General features: G+C 41.6%; 1 protein-coding gene across 1 annotated transcript in view; it reads left to right on the forward strand.

Annotated features, from left to right (window-relative positions):
* The first annotated feature begins 15,326 nt into the window (after positions 1–15,326).
* Positions 15,327–17,190, forward strand: part of ENPP2 (ectonucleotide pyrophosphatase/phosphodiesterase 2) — a 72,221-nt gene continuing 70,357 nt past the window's right edge. The window contains exon 1 of the mRNA XM_071421682.1: positions 15,327–15,512. Within this exon, the coding sequence (XP_071277783.1) occupies positions 15,492–15,512 (21 nt within the window). The 5' untranslated portion in view covers positions 15,327–15,491. The remainder of the gene's footprint in view (positions 15,513–17,190) is intronic.

The following is a 17,190-nucleotide window of genomic DNA, read 5'->3' on the forward strand; positions in this document are numbered from 1 at the left end:
GGGCTAGGAACAGGTGACTGAGCAGCATTTTCAGCCTAGAGGAAAATAGGTCATTTTGTTTAGGATTGGGTATTTTTTCCTTTTTGGAAGGCTACTCTGTTAAACATCTTAAGCATATGAAGTTGACCTAATAATGTACTATGTCCTTTCCATTCAGAGACTGTCGATTTCCTTGTATATATGTAAATAAATAAAATTTATTCTGAGTAATTGCAGGATTTCTATATAAATTGACTTTATATGGCACTGATCATGCCCCTCTGGGTTAATAATGCTCATACTAAGGTTTTATTCTGAAATATAGCAAAACCTTAGAGAAAAGCATAGGGAAATGAGAGGCCCCATTGTGAGCTAATGACCTCTATGAATGAACCAACATGTCAGCACTGTAAAATGAGATACACTTAATAGCTTTTCACAATGGATGCTTGTATACGATACACATCAGCGTACTGTGAAGTGGCTTGTTATGATAAGACCATAATATAGAACTTTTCTGTTGAAATGGTTCTCTCTCCCTACTTCTTGGGAAATATTTGTTCAAATAAATATGTGGGTTAGTGAGGCAACAGATAGTTATTTGTCTCTCAAGTGTGAGTAATGTAATATGAACAAGCATTAATGACCTAACTCTTTAATTCAACAGGAGATCCTTATTTTTCTTACACGCTAACTTATTTCTTAATATTTTGGAATCCATTGCTCAGTGTGTGTTGTGTGTTCCCAGGGGAGCTGAGAGCAAGTTACAAACTCTGGATTAACTCTCAGTTTTGCTCAACTTTATTATCTCTTGACTCTCTCTGGGGCTTCTTCAACTCAATGGCTGGCAACCATGTGTATCTGCTCCCTGCATCATCCACTAACATCTGCCTGAAATACTGAAGGACTCACATTTTTCAGTGGACGTGAGAGGCAAAACTGGCCAAACCATTCACGTGACTTAGAAGTCCTTGCCTGATTTCCAGAGGAGACTCCAGCATGGCAAAACCAAAGCCCTGTGAATTTCTGTGACTTTGCACCTTGATACAAGGCTCAAGCAGTTCACATAATCACTGCCACCAGGGCAGAGGCAGCAGAAGTGAGAGAGCTAAGCAAATGGATCAGGAACTGTGAAAGGGAGCCAGTGACAGGCCATAAAGTCAAAGGAAAATCTGAGAGGCAATAACAACAAGGAAGAAAAGCTGGGCATCAAAGAACAATGGGCAAAGATGACTAGAGAGAATAATTTAGAGCTACGATCCACTGGGTTGTAGCCAGAGGTTCAGGAGTCTTACTGCTCCTGGCCAACAGGTTTCATATCCATTTGCTTAAAGCATGTGTTTTATTCCTCTGTAGTTGTCAGTTACCAAAGGGATGACAGCCTACAGCAGCTGTGGTTGCCAATCTCTTACCTCATGCAAGCCAGACGTGTTCCAGTACTGCTCTTGAACCATGAAGGAGGCAGCACATCACCAGCACACTAGGAATTGCTCTTTGAATTCAGTCTTTTAAAATAATTTTTAAAAAAACAAGCCACAGAGCACTCTCTTTGGAGAATATGAATAAGGCCCATTTGAATGGGCATAAGACCATCTGGGCAACTTTATGCAGTACCTTGGCGTTCAAGTACAATGAGACAATCTCAACACAGTGTCTTGGGTGGGGAATGGGGCTGCAGGAGAAATCTGCTCATGCTCAGATCAGCTCAATCTTTTTCTGGAGAGCTGGATCCTGTTTCTGTGTCTCCATAGACAGAATTGTTATGAGATGCTGCCAGGTCTTTTAGAAAACTTTTAGAAAAGGTTGGCTTTTAACTTCTCTGTTCAGCACTCAGCAGAGCCCAGCTCTGATTAGGAGAACTGCTGAGTCTTGATGGGTTCATGTGAAGGTAACAAGTCTGTGCTGCACATATCCAGTACAGCCAGTCTCTGGTAGTGCCTATTACAAACTGTGGTAGTAGTGCTTTATAAAGCTGTGCATTCTTGAAATTGGCATTCTTGAAGTCTTAAGATACTCTCCTAAATGTAATAGAAATGGTTTGTTAATGTCGCTGTCTCTCATTTGCAAGTGGTGCTGCCTTTACCTGAAAGGAGTGCTGTCAAGATACTTTGGTAGCTGCTTGGACACCACTGCAAGGACATTTTTTGATCATCTTGTCCATAGAGAAGCTTTGAATGGTGCTCCACAATAAAGAAGTCAGGAATTTGCATGCAGTGACTGTGCTGAGCTGCTATGCTGCTGTCAGTATCACTGGCAGCATCTGGAAGATTCAGCTGGTCCTACAGCCCTGATGCACAGCTCTGTAGCATTTGAACAGCAAGGGTGTGTTCTGTGCCCCTTTTTTCTCAGCAGCATTTAGCATTGCTAAATGGATGTGTCTGATAGCAAGCTGGTTCAACATTTCTGATCTGGAACAGCTCTCTGCCTGCGTTTGCTGAGTGGTGTTCATGTGGGAAGCAGATGAAGCAAGGGTGTAAGAACATCTGTTTGTTGCTGTGGTAGATGTTGCCTTAAGCAAGGGTCTACAGCACCAAGACCTGTACAGAAAGCACCTGAACAGGACATATATGAGCCAGAGCAAGAGACATGAATCAGTGTCTGACCACAGGACAGACTGAGTGGCAGTGGAAATCTGTCCTAGTCTGAGTGACCTAGAGTACATTTTGGGTGACATATTTGAAATTCAGGTGATGATGCTGATACCCTAAGAGCATGTTAAAGCTGGCTGTTGCAGAGATATGAATATACTAAAAAGTGCAGGAGAATTGTGGTCCTACATTGGATGCCTTCTACAACACAGAATTGGTTGCCATCTTGATCAGGTCCCCGGTAGCAGAGAAACACAAAACCAGCTGGGAGCTCCTTCTGCATTAGGCAGGAGATTTTCCCTCAGCCACACTTCAAGCTCCCTTCAGCCTTGTGCTGCTAGTTGAACACTGTGTGGCTTCTCAGTACTTGATCACTGTTTTTATTTGACAGGTGACCTTTGAGTCGTCAGTGGCTACTTGCCATCCCTTGTTAAATCCGCCTGGTTTAGGGTCATTGTAAAACTTCAGATGGACTTTTGGTGAATATAATTGGTTTTCTCTTTGGACAACATTCCAAATTTAGCACATCTTCTCCAAAGCTTAGCATAGCACTTTGCTGGAGCTGCATCAAATCCCAGCACTCAGTGTTTAAAACTCAGTGTTAATGCCTGTTGGAGATGATGTTGTAATAGCCTCTGTCACACTTTGAGTGATGGTCTTGTTTTCTTTAAATGTCTCTTACCATCTTGGAGATATCAAATTTTGGAATCAAACACTGACTTTAATGCACGAATGTTCCCCATGGGCCCTGATGTTTTATCCAAGAGTCCCAAACTTTGTATACAATTGCTGCTGTTGATTTCCAGTCTAGGGGACTGTCTCAAACCCTCCCTCCCAAGTTTTGTGTCACCAAAAAAGCTCACATCTCTTTGCAGGTATTCAGAAAGAAGGGCTGGGCATTAGGAGATCATCTGAGTTTGTAGATACTGGAAGAAACCTTGATTAGTGGCTCTTGAGCTGAAGATGTATTAAGTGATTTTATATATTATATTCCTTTTTGAGTGACTGAATGCATCTCTTGACAAAATGAGACATCCCTTTTCTGCTTCTCTCCATTCTGCACAGTTCATGGTCCCCAGGGATGGGAGGAGTTCCTTCAATGAAATACAAACAAAAAAGTCAAGATTCAGTTGCTACATGGGAATAGCAATTAGTATTTTCAATTTTTTAAACCTTTAATATGCTTTAACCCTCTCATTCTTGTTTTCTAGGTGAGGAAATTGTTTTGGCTTTCCTCAGAAAGGCCTGGGTAATCCTATTGCTGAAATATACAATTTCTTTGTGTAATAGAAAGTGCATGAGCTGGGGAGACAGAAAGTGCCAGCTCCTGGATTGTTTTCTCAAACATTTGCAATGGATATGGATTAATTCAGGGAACTTCTTGGTTTTGTCACGAAGGGTGAACTTGGCAATCATGTTGTTGCACCTCCAGCTCAGACGTATTTTGATGGAAGTGAATTTTTTAAATAAAATTCATATCCAAGCTGCTCTGTGGCCCCATGTGGGGGGTAAGATTTAGTATCAGGTAAAGGAAGGAAACCCTGTTCTCAATGAACAGCCCAGCTGTGTGTTACTGTTGGGCCTGTTGCTAATGTTTTTTCTGATGAGGCATGTTTATTTACTTTCACCATGACTGTCCGGAAATCCCATGGCAAGAAATGTCAGAACATTTGCCAAATCACTACTTCACCCATCAAGCTGATTGTTGTGTGTTACTCAGTCTGGTTCACATTAAGGGTTTGCTCCATCCCTGCCTTTGCTCTTTTTGGGTATATTGATTACTTGTGGTGGGTTTTATAACAAACAGCCCTTTTTGAGGGATTACTCCCCCCTTTTCTCCCTGCGCCTGTGGCATATTAGTAAATACAGGACTAATCTTTTCTACTTCAGACACAGTCTATCTAAGGCAGTTCATCCAAAGCAAATCAAAAGCAAACTCCTTCCAGTGGTTGATTATTATATTATAATGTCTTTTGCAAAGCAAACAAAAAAGAAAAAGCCTACCTATAAAATCGAAGGAATGTAATAAAACTGGAAGAGGCTTAATTTCTCCTCCTGACAAGTATCTTGTTTTTCTCTCTATATAAAACTTTTTCAAGAATCACAAGTCCTGCAAGCAGAGGTAGGCTGGTGCTGCTTGAGAGCTGGCCTGTGTAAAGGGAAGGTTTGGCAGCCTGGGGTCTGGCTGGCTGGGGGTGCACACAGCCAAGCCCCCTCACGCCAGCACAGCCAGGGGGCTGAAGTCTCTCCAGGGGTTCCTCCAGAGCACAAGAGGAGATTTGACTGATAAAGACAGGCCTGAAAGGCTGTCTCAGATCTGCTGTCTGCAGTCCCTGTGAAACTCTGCAATGGACAGAGGGGGCCTTTCACAGCCTGGGTTTGGAAGTCTGGCATCCTCCCCAGCCTCTGATTTAACAATTTCATCTTACGTCCAACCTGAGATGAATGGCAAAAGCGTAAGGGATCAGAGAGAGTAGACTGGTGCTTTGCAAGAGAGAGGCAGCACTCTTGGAGCCCTCTTGATGTTGTATTATTGCTGTTATTTATTTGCATAGTTCCACATTAATCCTGCTGGTTTTACCTACTGGTAAAGTATGAGCTGAATTAATAGATGGGTGAAACTCTGCTGGACAGTACGTGCTTCAATAATTAAATTTTAAAAATTATAACTTGTCTTATTTCTACTATGCATGTATTGCATTTATACCTAAATTGGCTTTTTGTGGTGCATTAAGTATTCCTGCATGTCTTGCAGGTAACTTGGGAAGGAAACATAATGGGATTGTGCTCTACTAATCCTTTTAAATGGAGGAAGACACCTTAAAAAGTAATCTCTTAAAGTATATTTGGGCTTAATTTTACTTTTGAAATTCTTATTGGTCCCCTGGAAGATGTGTGAAGACTGACAGTTCAAACAGCAGAATTCTACTTCAGTAGTAATTATGTATTTTCTGAAGGTGGTGCCTTGTTAAAGGTAAAATATGTTTTTTGCAGAAAAATGTTTATATGCTAAAAATTATATGGAAATTACTGTCTGTGTGGCAGGAAGAGAAAGTGGAAGAAGGATGGGTGCTATCACCTGTTAATTTTTGCCAGTCTTCTCTAGGCTTGTTCTATTAAATGTTTTTCTCTGAGGTAATGGATGTAGGGGTGGGATGATAGCAAGAGGCATAGCAGGCTGAACGTGGAGGTGTTTTCACCTTTTGAGCCAAAAGTGATAAGAATCAGCAGTGGTACTGAGAATAATGGATCTGGAACTTTGAGATTAAGAAAAAAATCTGAAACCTGAAATTAGGCTGTGATGAAGAGCTTTTTGGAGTTTTCTAAGCTCAACAGCTCTTCATTAATGCAGTCTGACATATGTTTATTTCAATACTGTGATCCATAACAGCTAACTCCAAATAGAAGCAAGAAACTCAGCTGAGCACAACTTGGCAAGTTGCTGGGGTGTCTGAGTTTTATATGCTCTTCTGGCTACATGGAAGAGATTGCAACAATTTAAACTGGAAATGCTCAAAGCCCTAATGAAAGGTTTCATATTTGAAATGTGGAGCAAGATTATACACTGGGCATAAGCCAGAAAATGAGAGGGAGTAGCTGACATCACCTAGGCTAGATTTGAGCTTTTGTTGGCGTAAAAAAGGTCTGAGAAAAAAGTACATCTCTGTAACAGCAAATTGTGTTGCTTAGGCCACCTACAGGGACTCCTTGCTGCGCTGTTCGTTCCCTGGCATCCATGTCATGAAAGCAGCTGAGAGCTGTCAAGAAATACAGTGCTAGAAGATGTAAAGAAAATAGAGGTGTTCAGCTCTCACCTGCCTCAGGCCTCTTCCTTGGCATCCTCTCACAAGTGCATTGTCTCTCTGTTCCAGTCTCACAGACCCCTGCCCTGTGCATGTGGACTGCCAAAATCAAAAAAGGAATCAAAACAAAACCAATCAACCCTGGAGAAATGGCTTTTAAATTCTTTGTTTAGTGAAAGCTGGCTAAGCAAGTGATCACCACCTTACATTTACTGTACGGGTCCTTGTCTCTGCTGGGATGTTTGGGTGTCCGGTTGAAAACAAATTGACAGAAGTAGCATTGATGGTAAGAGATCCTGCAAGAACTAAAGCAAAACCTCAGGACATACAAATAAATATCCATTTCCTGGTATTCCTAGACACTAACTTGCTGCTGCTTGTGAGCAGCATGGTGCAGCTAAAAACTCTGATCTCATTACTCAGGTCCTGCTTACCCTTTGCAGGGATGGGAAGGGATACAGTGCCATTGACTAGCTTCCTTCATCTAGGCCACTTTTCTGTAGTATTTAATCTCATCATACAGCTAATTAAATATGCAAACACTTATTATAAATTATAATAGCTATCGCTGGGAAAATTCAGCAGAAGATGAGTCTCCAAGTTTTCTGCTGTAAATCTTGATGCATTGGCTCGCTGACACATGGTTAAAACACAGCCATAAATCTCCTTGTGAGACATGTTGTGAGGAAGGAAACACACAGGAGTTTTTCAGCAGAGCAGTTACAAGGAAAAAGCTCGGAGCTCCTTGCTGCTGCCAATCCAGCCCCACTGGTGTCCGAAGTAATTAATGAATTCCTGGCTTTTTACCAAGGCTGGAAAGTGATAAAAAGAAACAATCAAGTTGCTTTTACCTTGATTCCTGTCACTGAAAAGTTCAAACAACCACAAAAGCCTTCAGATGTTTTCACTTGAGTTCAAGTCAAACATTGCAAAGTTTGCAGTTCCCACCCCCCACATTTTGACCTGGAGTATGATATAATCAAACTGTTTGCATCCTTACCTTAAAAGTAGGCGTATAGCTAACATGCCAGCTTTGAAATGCATTTAGGTGCTGCTAAAAATCTGTCCAGGTCCAAAAGCTGCCATTGTTTTCAGGAAATCTGCACTAAGATATTTTCTTACACTTTTTGTATTGTAAAATGCTGACAAAAAGGAGACGGTGTATAGAGATATGCAGCCAGAAGGATAGATGGAGCTGTGGCTTTCTCTTCCCTAATTCATGTATGATTCTACAATTAGTTAATACAGGACTTCTGAATCTGGTGGTCCTGTCCTCCTCCCACTCCACTTCTGGGGATTCCTGAGAATCAGCCCAGAGGCTCAGCTGGATCTGGTGAGTCAGTTTGCTAAACAGCCAGAAATCAGATCCAGCCAAAATCAGGGGGGAAAAAAGTGTTTTGTGCCTTTTGAAGGACTAAACTAAATCCCCTGGGAGCCAAGTGGGAACCAAAGATGGTACAAGAAGGGGGCAGTGGTGCCTGCTGGGGGCTGCCAGCTTCCAGACCTGCAGGGCTATGGGTGAGATCCTGTTCTTGGGCACTAGGAGGGAACAAACCCCACGGGAGTTGAAGCGCTTGGTGTCCAGCACTCAGCAGTACTCAGCAAAAGGCAATTCCATCGTGTGAAGGCCACGGGCACAGAGCTGCAAGCTGGAGGCAGCCATGACGCAGTGGATTTTGTGAGCAGATTTGGAAGGCAGCATGTTTGGCCACTACAAGTGGGAGGCTGTTCCCTGCGTGCAGTGTGGGGATGCAGCTCTATGAATGGAGGCATTAATTGGGAGCGCGGCTGCAGCACCAGCTCAGGAAAGCTGCTTGGTGCTTGCTTGTGTCCCTTCCATTGCATCAAAGCTCGAGCACTTCATGGAATAAAGGCATATGGGACCAATAAAGCAGATTTAAGGAGATGGAGTCCAGGTGGCAAAAGTGTATAATGGGAAGTGACTTATGGGAAAATGTTGCATTCAAAACTCCTCTGTTGGTTTAGGTGACCCTGTAAATCCAGGCCCGGCTTTTATTCAATGGGACTACTCATGAGAGCTGAATTACTTATGTTGCAGGATTGAACCTACTGAAAGGAAGACTTTTCAAGGAGGTCCAAATAAATGTTCTGACTCACGCTTACAGTGTTCTTAGTTTTAGCATGAGCCCAGTTGTGAACACAGACAACCAATTTGCTGTAATTTGTATATTTGGTTGGCATGTGTTTACAGAGGGGAGATCTGGATTTATGTAAAGAACTACTTTGCCCCTGGTTTCCGTATACTTCCCTTAATCTCTCTTCACAAAAGAAGCTCAAACAAAACCCCCATACCCTCCTTCCCCCCACACTTAATGGAAAACTTGAAAGCAAGCCCTGCACAGTGTACCTTTCATATGCACATAGCTACCTTGCAGTGAAATGAGAAACAGCAGAAGAGCTCTGCAATAACCATGACTGAATGTGCAAGGAAAAAATCAAGCCCTTCAGTAGAATACTCCTTCGTTAGATCTTAAAAGCAGAAAAAAGTCCCCTAGAAATAAATCCTCAACATGAGTCTCATATGAAAGAGAATCTTTCCACGTTGAAACCAAATGTTCAAAAGCTCTGTGCTTTGTTGTATTAATGCCCATAATTTATTCTTCTTAGAAACTATCCCTCACAGGCTGTTATAGCACTCAGTGTGGTACATCATAATAAAAACAACTTAGAAGGCAAAAACATTAGAACAAAAACAAAACTCTGAAAGCTTTAGTGAATAAAGGCTTGCAGGGGGGTCCAGAAAAAGGACACAAATGTTGTGAGAAATCAAAAACAGAAGTATAAATTGTAAGCAGAAATATAAACTAAGCTTTGGGAACAAACAAGTCCTTTTAGAATTCTCAAGTAGTTGCATGTAAAATTGATTTGTGCAACCCAAAAACCTTCACTGCAGTCATTCCTCTCTGCAGCATCCAAAGGTAAATAAGCCAGTTCACTCTTGTTTTTTTTTTTCCCAGAATCGAGTACATTTCAGTGCAGGAGGAGCTGTCACTGTGATTGATACCTGCTCAGTCTAGCACTTGTTAGGCCCTAATCCATGTTGCAGTTGGGCTTGTAGTTTCTTCTCACAATGGATTTTCACACAACAAGGACAAGTTGCTAAATCATGTGAAATAGCTTTTAGACCCCATCTGTAGATGATAAGAAATAAGAAAATTTTATTATCATTATTATTATTATTTTTTACTTCTTAAAAATTTATCCAATTTCCCCTGCCCCAAAAAGACTGAGATGTTTATTTTCTCTGGAGATTCAACTTTCTTTTCAGGAAGATGAAAATCCAAGCACTATAGTAATGGTGGCCAACCCCCTGATCTTGAATTACAAATGCTGCATCTACAACCCAGGTCATGTCACAGCTTGGACCAACAGCTTCTTGCTGGCACAGTAGATGGTGGGTAGTCAAAATTCCTGACTGTGCTTCAAAGGCTGATCTTGGTGTATCACCTGCAAATCCATGTGTATTTTCAACCCCTACCCTGCAGTGGGACCCTTGGAAGTCATCGGTCTGTAAGCCTTGTTCTCTAGGGTAAGCCTCTGTTCTCTAGGGTATATTGACTGTGTTTGTTGCTTATGTTTGTTGGCTACTGTCACCTATGGATTGGTGTTAACATCTGGGAGTGTGTAATCATCATATTATTTTTTATTTACTCTTCATAACCCTCATTCCTAATGCAGCATCTCTTGTCAGGCCTTTATAGTCAGGTTTCAACACTGGATTTTCTGTAGCAGGTAAGAGCAGCCTTGAAATTTATCGTGTTCCCTTCTCTATGGATTTTACTAACTTGGTCCCTAGTTACAATTTGTGAGTTACTGTTTAAGAAATTTGTACATCTCATTCAGGACGTAGACTTTGACTTCACTTGTATGTATTGTGCAAGACTAGGAACTTCAAAATAAGGTGGAGTTGTAATTGTGTTAGATTAAAGAGATGTTGTTTGGGATAGGGCATAAGGGATTGTCTTTGGAACAAGAAAATCAGTAGAAGAGAGGGATTGAAAGGTGTAGAGAGCAATGTCTTAGTGATAAGACAGGTAGATAAGGAGCCATGGTGTCAGCCCTCAAGCCAGGGAACAGGATCTTGGCTGATGCTGCTAATGCTCTGTTCTTCCCTGTGGCTCTTTGCTGGCCTTATCCAGGGCTTGGAGTGCCCTGCATGATGGCCAAAGTGATAAAGCTGTGAGCTATCTCAGCTAGTTCTAGCTCGCTCTCTCAGAGGAGAGCTGCAGCCCATGCAGAGTCTTCTCATGTTGATCAGGGAGAACTAAGCCTTAGTTTACAATCTTTATGATTCTTCACACATCCAAACTTTTTCTCCTCATATACATTTATCCCTGGCTACAGTTTATGGCCATTTCTTTTCCATTCTAAATCCCCATGGCAGACACCCTCACAGAGGTGGATCCTGCTGGTGCAGGTTTGTAAAGCTGTGATATTTTATAACTGCTTGTGGCCTGGTATACTGTGGTTAACAGAGCCCAGGACAAGAGGATTAATATTTTGACAGATAATTTTTAGAAGCTCTGGGTCTGATGACTTTTCAGAGGGAAGACATGTTTTTGTTTTAACTGAGGATAAAGGATACTGTAACATTCCCACTGTGGGCAAAGTCTACTGGAAATAAAAAACATTTAATGGCAGGAGAAACATTGTTTAACAGAAGTGGTAAAGCTCTGGAGTTTGAACAAAGCTTTTATGTAGCTGTAATACTGCAAATGAAGGGTTAAGAACAAGAAAATATGCCAAAGCAAAATCAGAGATACAAGACCACATAATCCATTCAGATTGCAGACGGAGTAACTCCAGCCATGCCTAGAAGGTAACTGGACAAAGTATGTTTTTTCCATTAGCTCAGCTCACACTATTATGCTGGTACAGGATTACATATTTCTGCACAGTTCTGGCCACATAAGCTATTTCTTCATGCTCAGATCTGCTTGCTGGAGGTGAAACTGAGCCGGGTCATTGGAGCTGCAGAGAAACTCATAATGAAACAAAATCGCATGAGGTTGTGCTTTGCAGGGGGTGGATGGCTGGATTAGGCAGCACACTAAGTAGTCCCCCGGGATATTTTTCAACTGCAACGCAAGCTCAGTGATCAAATATGGAACAGATTAACAGGAGGAGGGGTTGTATATTTCTTGTAAGTCACAATCTTCTTTTATTCATGGCTATCTGCAGTGCAATTTTTTTGAAGCACTGTTTTTTATGGTTGATTTTAGTGCTTTAATACCCATGGCATATCAAGCTGCCAATATAATTTTCTGATGAATTTATTTGCATTAATACTGTTTAAAATGAGTGCAGTAAGTGCAGAGATTAAAAGAAGTTATGTTTAAAAGGTCTTTGTTTCTGTCTGGCTTATCTGTAAACACAGCTTTTAAAAATAGGATCTTAATGTTAGCTCCATATATATCCATATATAGTTGCTCAATGTGCGGCCTGATTTAATTATATTGCTACTCCCTCTCATTGCATGAGATCAAGAGATGTTCAGATTTCTGATTCTGAGGAGAACAGCTGCTTTAAAGCTGAGCTTGCACAATCTTTTCTCCTATGTGTTCTGAATATTGAAAAATAATTAATATTTTTTATCCTTTTCATTAAACATTAGCTACACATGAAAGCATGAGCCTATGCCCCTTATAGTGAGTACTCTCCTCAATGCATTTGTTGTAAAATCATATTCCTGAATACTGATATCCGAACCCAGTGTACCGGGGAAGTTACCACTTCTGTTTTCATTACTTTGGATGTTCTGCATGATCAAAATAGGACCTTGGTGTCCGAAATGTTTTACTTGTAGCTATACCTGTGCAAGTGTAGCCCTGCCCTGATCTAAGCAACTTGTGCCTTGCTGCTGCCTAAAGCCAAGTCCAGAAAGCAGATCCAATGTCTCTGATCACAGCTCACTGAGGGTATGCTGCAGGGAGAGGCTCTTTGATATTATCACAAGGGCATGTAGTGATAGGGCAAGGAGAAATGGCTTCAAACTGAAAGAGGGCAGGTGCAGATTTGATATTAGGACGGAATTTCTCATTAGGTGAGTTTTAAAGTCCCTTCTGACCTAAACCATTCTATGATTCTGTGAAAATGAAGTGATGGCCACAGCCTGTAAAAGACTGGTGGTGGCACTGCACAGATCACCTTTTAGGGATGCTAAATAACTCCTCATACATACACATTTCAAAATTATGTGGGTTTGGGTAGAAATCCATTCCCAAAGCCTTTCAGGACAGGCAATGGCTTCCGCTTCCGTCAGTGTGTGTCCCTCTGCCCCAGGTCACTGCTCCTGCTTGAACTGAGGTAGTTAATCCTGAGGAAGCAGAACCTAAAGCAATACCCACTGCTCCCCATGACACCGAGGGACAGCAGCATCTGTTTTGCTAAATAGCCTGAATGTGTTTATACAGAGTGAGAGTTGCCTAAGATTTATTTTAATTGAGTATGACTCAAAAGTGAGTAGCTGTATGACCGAGAATGTTGTGGTGTTAAACTGATGTCAAGATTGACCAAAATATTTTTAGAGTGTAATGAATATATTGGGAAATGCTAAATCTTGCCAGTTCCTGCAAGCCATGCTGAATTGAGACTAAGTAGGGAAGCTTGTGCTTGTCTCCAAATACAGGTATATATAAACTCTGTCAATGTGGAGAAATAATTTAGTTTATAATGTAGACATGTCTTTATTCAACAGAACACTTGTAACAGTAAGTTTAAGCCCCTCTGCTGTAGATTCGTTTTCATGGTGTAACAAATAATGAAAAGTGATAAGCTAAAATCAAAGAAAAAAAAGGAAAATTAGATTTAAGTGACATGGGGTTAAAAGGCTGTCAATGGCATGGCAGGCTGCACATTAGCTTCTAAGGCAAGTGAGATGCATCTTTTTTCCCATGGAATTCAAGCAAGTATAGGGAGCACAGTGTTGGGAACAGCCTGCTATGTATGAGGCGGGGATCTGTGCATTTGCTAGTTTGTTTCTTCTTCTCTGGTACTTTTTTGCTCCCTTTGCTCAGATATTTTGTGTTTAGATATTGCAGAATATATGTATATGTTAATTTCCTTGCATTCATTACTTGTAGTACTCTAACTGGATTTGTATCTAAAATTCTTTGAAATTTTAATATTCCTCAAAAACTTGAAATCCGTCTGTTTCTGTGTTCTCTGTGCATTATCAGGTGCTCTGTGCTGTCTTTCCAACAGACACCCTGTTTCATTTATGACAGGACCTATGCAATAGCTCCTCAAAACTTTGATTTTATCCTCCTTCTCAATGTTCCCTCTCTTGAAAGACTTATGTTGAAGGAAGGGGCTGTAGGGAACAGGGAGGATGGTTGGGGAGAATTCACAGTGGGGTTTGGGGTTTTTTGAGGGGTGGGCTGAGATTTATTTCAGCACAAGAAATTTGCTTTCCCAGCATGCTCAACACCACACTTTTTATGGGAGAGAGGCAGGCTGTGTGTGCAACTGTGCTGAGGGAGTGGTGTATGAAAGACAGCCATGACCACACTCCTGGACCTGGCTGGGACTGTGAGCACCTTTTAAAACTCCTTTCCTTTGAAATAAACCTGCTGTTTTAATTCACAAATTTCTATTGTGACCCATGGTAAGTGAGGGCCTCAAAGTCACCCAGAGAAGATGCTCTCCAGAGAGCTCAACCATTGAGTGTGAGCAAGTTGCACACAGTGCTCAGCATACACATAAATCTCTTAAAGATCTGTAACTTGACAAAATTTGTATGGAATTTGGTAGCAATGAATGAATGTATTCATTTGACAAAGGCCATTCTTCCCTGGTCCCCAAAATCTGGTCTGTTGCTCCAGGGTATGTAAGCTTGAGATCTGTTTATGGACAGGACAGATAATTTTGGTTAACATTTGTATAGAAAAGAACACATTCTTTGTTTTAATCTCAAAAATGTTCAGTGTATTTTGCTGCAAACTAAAAATAGATTAAAAACTCCCAACTCCTTTCAGCACAAAATATCAGTGCAAATATAAATTTGTCAGAGCAATAAACAGCAAAAATCAAGGTCCTATAAAGGAAAATTTGGCTAACCTGAGAGTCACACTGCTATTAACTTTCCCTGTAACCTGATAAATAATCACTCTGAGGGCCCATCACTTCACCTGCAGCATTCACTGCCATATCCCAAGATAAAGGTGATAAATTCTGTCTTCACGCCTACACCTCCAGCCCAGCTGGCACGATATTTGGACTTCATGCATACTGTGTATTGACAGCCACTATTTCATACCCATTCAAGTAAGAAGCCTTCAAAATACTTAAAAATCATATTAAATTAAACAATTTTAAAATACATTTATTCATAATAAATTTATTTAATAAAATTTAATAAATTTGATTTAATAAAAGCCACTCCAATACATTAAAAACCCAAGGCCCTGCTGTTGTTATCTGGATGCACAAATTTAAAATTATATGTACTCTAGCAAAGGCGGCCTGAGCTTGGATGTGTTTGGAAGTGCTAGTCAGTGGAGGCTGGCTCAAGGCATGGGATTGGAAATTGGGGTGCTCTGCTTTTGGGGTGCTCTGTAGTTAAATTTCTAAAAGCAGAAAAGGAGCTCCAGATAGCAGATCCTGGTGAAGGACTTTGCAAAGTGAAGAAAGGAATCTTATCCATTGCTGAATAGCTCTATTAAATGATGAGAAAAAGCTCAGCACCACCTTGTTATCTGCACATGACCTCTTCTGAGGCATCTGTGGCACAAAATAAAATAGGAAAAAAGAAGGACAGATTAAGCAAGAGCCCGAGAGTTCTGCATTTGAAAGCAGAGCTTCAGGACAGGGACACTTTCCAAAGAACCATTTCAGGCAAAGGTCACATGTACGCATATAAAATCATTCCTGAAAGCAGCGCCTTTGTCCCCCAGCTATCTCCCAATGGAGCCATTGTGCTGCCGGGGCAGCTGGCACCCTGACTTCAGCCCCGCCGCAGCGGGGCCGGGCCGCGGGGCACCCCCGGAGCCGGCCCGGCCCGGGGCAGCCGCGACCTCCCCGGGACGCTCCCGGCCCCGCGCGTCTGCCGGAGCCGCTGCGGAGCCAGCGCCGAGCGCAGCTTCCACGCCGAGCTTCTGACATGGAGAGAAAAGACCCGCTGGTACGGTAGGAGCATCTGCACTCCCCTTCTGCCCTGCGTGTTTTCCTGGCTTGCCAAAGTAGCCTTAAATAAATATCATTACAAGCAAAGTCAGCTAATGAAGTAGCATGAATGTGGTTTTGCAGAATGTAACTCGGATTGGGATTTGGCAAGTAGGAAGTCCTTCCAAAATGCATTCAGGGGTGATGTTGAAAGTTCCCTGGTTCATAATAAAAGAGAAAATATTATTTAATGCACAGAGAAGAAAATGTATTTTGGAAACCATAGTAGTTCTTGTATAGCTTGTTTTGCCTCCTGAAGAGATCTCCTCTCTTAACCTATTTAATATAAACTGCTTTTCTTATATATTCTTACCTTATAGCAATATCAAAATTGGCATCCAGCACAGACATGAGCAAAGTATCTTGTGTTTTGTTTATATTTACCTCCTACAGTATTAATATTATGCAAGTACATAAATATGAGTCTAGAACTCCTACATTACTTGGCTTTTGATTTATATTAAAATTTCCAGTGTCTGGAGCTTCACTGGTAAAGTTCTGGTCTTGAAGGCAATCTTTCTCAACAAAGTTCCTGTTATGGGTACCTCTCCCTAAGCCTTTTTCTCCAGGGGAACTATATGGATTCCTTTAAGCAGGGTAGTAACACTTCAGGTGTCTGTATTTTTTTCCCATAACTCCCTATACCACAACTGTAAAGTGCTGATTAGAGACACAAATTGGATAAGGAGCAATGAAACACTGCATGCCTCATAGTTCTTCTACTCATAATGGACTCATGATGATTTTGATTATTCTGATTTTGAAGGATTAGTCTTGGGTCCCTCTTTCAAGGTTATTTGCTTCTGATTTGCTTACATTTTGATTGTGATTTGCTTCTAATTTCTGTTGGTCTATGCAAGCTTCCTGTCAGCATGTGTCAGTGCTGTGCACACTGTTCCTTATTGCCACCACATCTGTGATGGAAACTCTGCAAGTGGAACTGGGACACTGACTTGTCCATGAAAAACAAAACAGGGAATTAGGGCATTTCAAGGGTGTCGGTTCTACCTGAAGTTTACAGGAATGCTCCAGCTCCCCACTGGACCTGTGGGGAGGTGGGTAGGAGCTGGCAGAGAGCAGTGGCTGTGCCTGGTGGATAGGGAGAGATACTGGGGGGGTGCCTGTGCCTAAAAAAAAGCAAAGGTGACTGTGCCGCTAGGATTGGCTGCCCATAGAAGACCTGTTGTACCTTTTCAGGGACAGATAGAAACATTTGTAGATTAAGAGCTTCTCATGAAGTGCAAGGTGGGGAAATGTTTCCTCCTAGGAGGGTGGCCTGTATAAGATGTTAAGAAAACAAAATAGTGCTCCATTTGTGTAGTAATATTTATTCTACAAAATCTTAGCTTATTTTAGAGGTTGTAATATGAAGGTTAAACTATAAGTTTAATGTCACTGCGGCAAGGAGGTTTCCAATTATTCATCAAAGATGCCAGCTGAGTTTGAATGCCAGACAGCTGAAGATATGTTAGCTTCATTCTTGGAAGCTGGAGCTGCTCATAGCAGTGCCTGCACTGCAGCCTTTACCAATGGATGCCAAATGAATCCTTTGACATTAGCTGAACTGGAAGTGGAGGTAATGAATATTTGTGAGAGATGAATGAAGTGGTGCATGAGACTGCTCCTGGCAGTGCTGG

Source organism: Agelaius tricolor, unplaced genomic scaffold (assembly GCF_023055355.1).
Source record: "Agelaius tricolor isolate 1412-34295 unplaced genomic scaffold, bAgeTri1.0.p SCAF_2, whole genome shotgun sequence".
In the NCBI taxonomy this organism is placed as follows: Eukaryota; Metazoa; Chordata; class Aves; order Passeriformes; family Icteridae; genus Agelaius; species Agelaius tricolor.